This window comes from Laccaria bicolor, genomic scaffold (genome assembly GCF_000143565.1).
Source record: "Laccaria bicolor S238N-H82 LACBIscaffold_22 genomic scaffold, whole genome shotgun sequence".
Classification (NCBI taxonomy): domain Eukaryota; kingdom Fungi; phylum Basidiomycota; class Agaricomycetes; order Agaricales; family Hydnangiaceae; genus Laccaria; species Laccaria bicolor.
Window position 1 is genome coordinate 329,747 of NW_001889893.1, and position 2,348 is coordinate 332,094.

Sequence of the window (2,348 nt, forward strand, 5' to 3'; positions counted from 1 at the left end):
ACCAAATCCATATTTTACCCGAGTCTCTATGAGATGTAATTCGGTTTCAGTCATAGCTATGTCAAATCGTCATTAAATCTCTTCAAAATTGGTAGAATGACGGGTATTTACATGCTTTACTATTTCATATAACCCGTTTATTTTTCAGAGTAATAATAGTCAAGATACAAATGGTTTATATTGGTATAATAAATTATACGCAAAAAAACCGGTCTGGATCGGTCTGAACCAGCTCCATAGACCGAAAAAGACCGGTCCTGGGTGGTTCGGTTCGGTTCCCTCAATATCTGGGTCAGTCCTAGACCGGTTGCGGTCCATGGTTGCGCGTTTTGGGGGCAAAAAACCGGACTGAACTGAACTTGCGAACACTAGGAGGGACAGACAGGAAAGGGGGGAGGGAAAAGGGGGTACATGGAAATGGGGAGGGACAGGGAAGGGGGATGGGAGTACATGGAAATGGGGAGGGACAGGGAAGAGGGGCAGGAAAAGGAAGGGAGGGACAGGGAAGGGGGAGGGACAATGCACTCGTCGTCGTCGTGTGATGTCGTGGTGGCTGTTAGCGAGATGGGATAGGATGAAGGAGAGTCAGGGGACTCACCTTTGTGTGAACGACGAACGACGACGTCGTCGTCGTCGTTCGTCGTTTGGTTGCCACATCGCTGACAGCGACGTGGCACCTTGGTTTCCCATCGGCGGGGGCACGTCGTCATGCGTTGACGTGGGTGTCCGTTGGCGTGGTCATCGTCCATTGACGTGGTGGTGGTGCGTTGACGTGGTCGTCCGCTGGCGTGGTCGTCGTCCGTTGAGGTGGTGGTGCGTTGACGTGGTTGTCCGCTGGCGTGGTCGTCGTCCGCTGGCGTGGTCGTGGTCCGTTGACGTGGTCGTGGTCCATTGACGTGGGCGTCCGTTGACGTCGTGGGGCGTGTCGTGGTTCGTGGGCGTGGTCATGGTCGTCGTGGTTGTCCCTCGTGGTCCGTTTTCGTCCCTCGCCGGGGCTCGTTTGCTTGCTGACGTGGCGTTGCCGCGTTGTTGATGTGGTCGTTGTTGGCGGTCGACAACGTTTGTGGGCGGTGGTGGCCACAGCTGACCGTGGTGACGTGGCGTGGGTGGGTAGCGGGCGCGCGTTTACGAGGAGCGGGGACGTTGGTGGTGGTGGGAGGCAAGAGGTGTCAGATTCACCGATCACACACGTTGAGTCCCACGGGTGGGGGGGGGGGGGGTACAGCCACCGGTTACACATAGCCGTAGCACAACCGGAAAATTCGGCAAGTCGGCAACAGCGACGTAGGAATTTCATTGTAATGTAGAGTCACCTCATTTATCTTTGACGTGTCGCGCCTCCTAAACGAGACGCGTCCTTCCCAACACTCATTCACACAACATGCCTCACTGATACTGTACATAGTGTCTCTTCACATTCTTTGTCAAATATTCCAAGTCCCACTGACAGATCCCCTTCACAACAATCAAATCAAGTACTTTGCGGCCTCTGTTATGAGCTTATCGGGAAGTGTAACATCTCCATCCAAAGTGGAAAAGCGCGCTCCACATGTTCAAAGGCCTACAATTTCATGATTCACGTTGCCGCAAAGATGACCGCAAAGAAAGCCTGCACAAACGTACCTATTAAATGTGATTTCTGTTCTGAAATTCACTGGAAGTACAATATATACAGACACCTTCAAGAACGGCATGCTTCATGGGAACGGCGAGGAGATTACAAGAAGTTTTCTGACAAGATTTCTATTTTGCCGGAGGAGGAGGAAAGATTAGGTATACCTGAGGATCGCATCGGTAATTCTGCCATCGCGCAATTAACTCACGACGCTCGCCACATGAATCGCTTACCAACAGTTCGTGATTTGCATAGTGATTCTCCTCGACGACCTCGGAATCACACTCAACCAATGCAACATCCATCCGTAGCAATACCATTTGCTTTGGAAACACCCAATTCCCATTTTTATCAACAACAAATGGACATTTTCTATTGATTTGTAGATACCAAATTCTAATACTTACTTAACGTTCAATATTCGCGTCGTCGAGCTTACATTTGGACGTCTAGCGGAGTTGTATTTTGTTTGATGCGACTGCTAATGCCGTTAAAATGCCGGAGCTCGGAAATGGCCGCTGTCAAACTCTTGTGACAGATCTGACGTCCAGCATCGCCGGATCTGACACCTCTTGGTGGGAGGAGAGGTTAGTGGTGGTGGGAGAGAAGAGGGTTGTATTTGGATGAGCGTGAAAGCCGTTGCCAAACAAACAATTGTTTGGCAATGGGCTTGTGCCAAACAAACCGGATTCCGGTTGCATTCCGTTTTTGCCAATCCGGGGACATTCCGGTC

General features: G+C 51.0%; 1 protein-coding gene across 1 annotated transcript; it reads right to left on the minus strand.

Annotated features, from left to right (window-relative positions):
• Window positions 1–706: 706 nt before the first annotated feature.
• On the minus strand, window positions 707–1,240 carry LACBIDRAFT_302819 (uncharacterized protein; the record flags this gene model as incomplete). The annotated part of the gene is made up of 1 exon (XM_001883741.1): window positions 707–1,240. One exon carries the CDS (start codon window positions 1,238–1,240, stop codon window positions 707–709), a length of 534 nt encoding a protein of 177 aa, XP_001883776.1.
• Window positions 1,241–2,348: the final 1,108 nt, after the last annotated feature.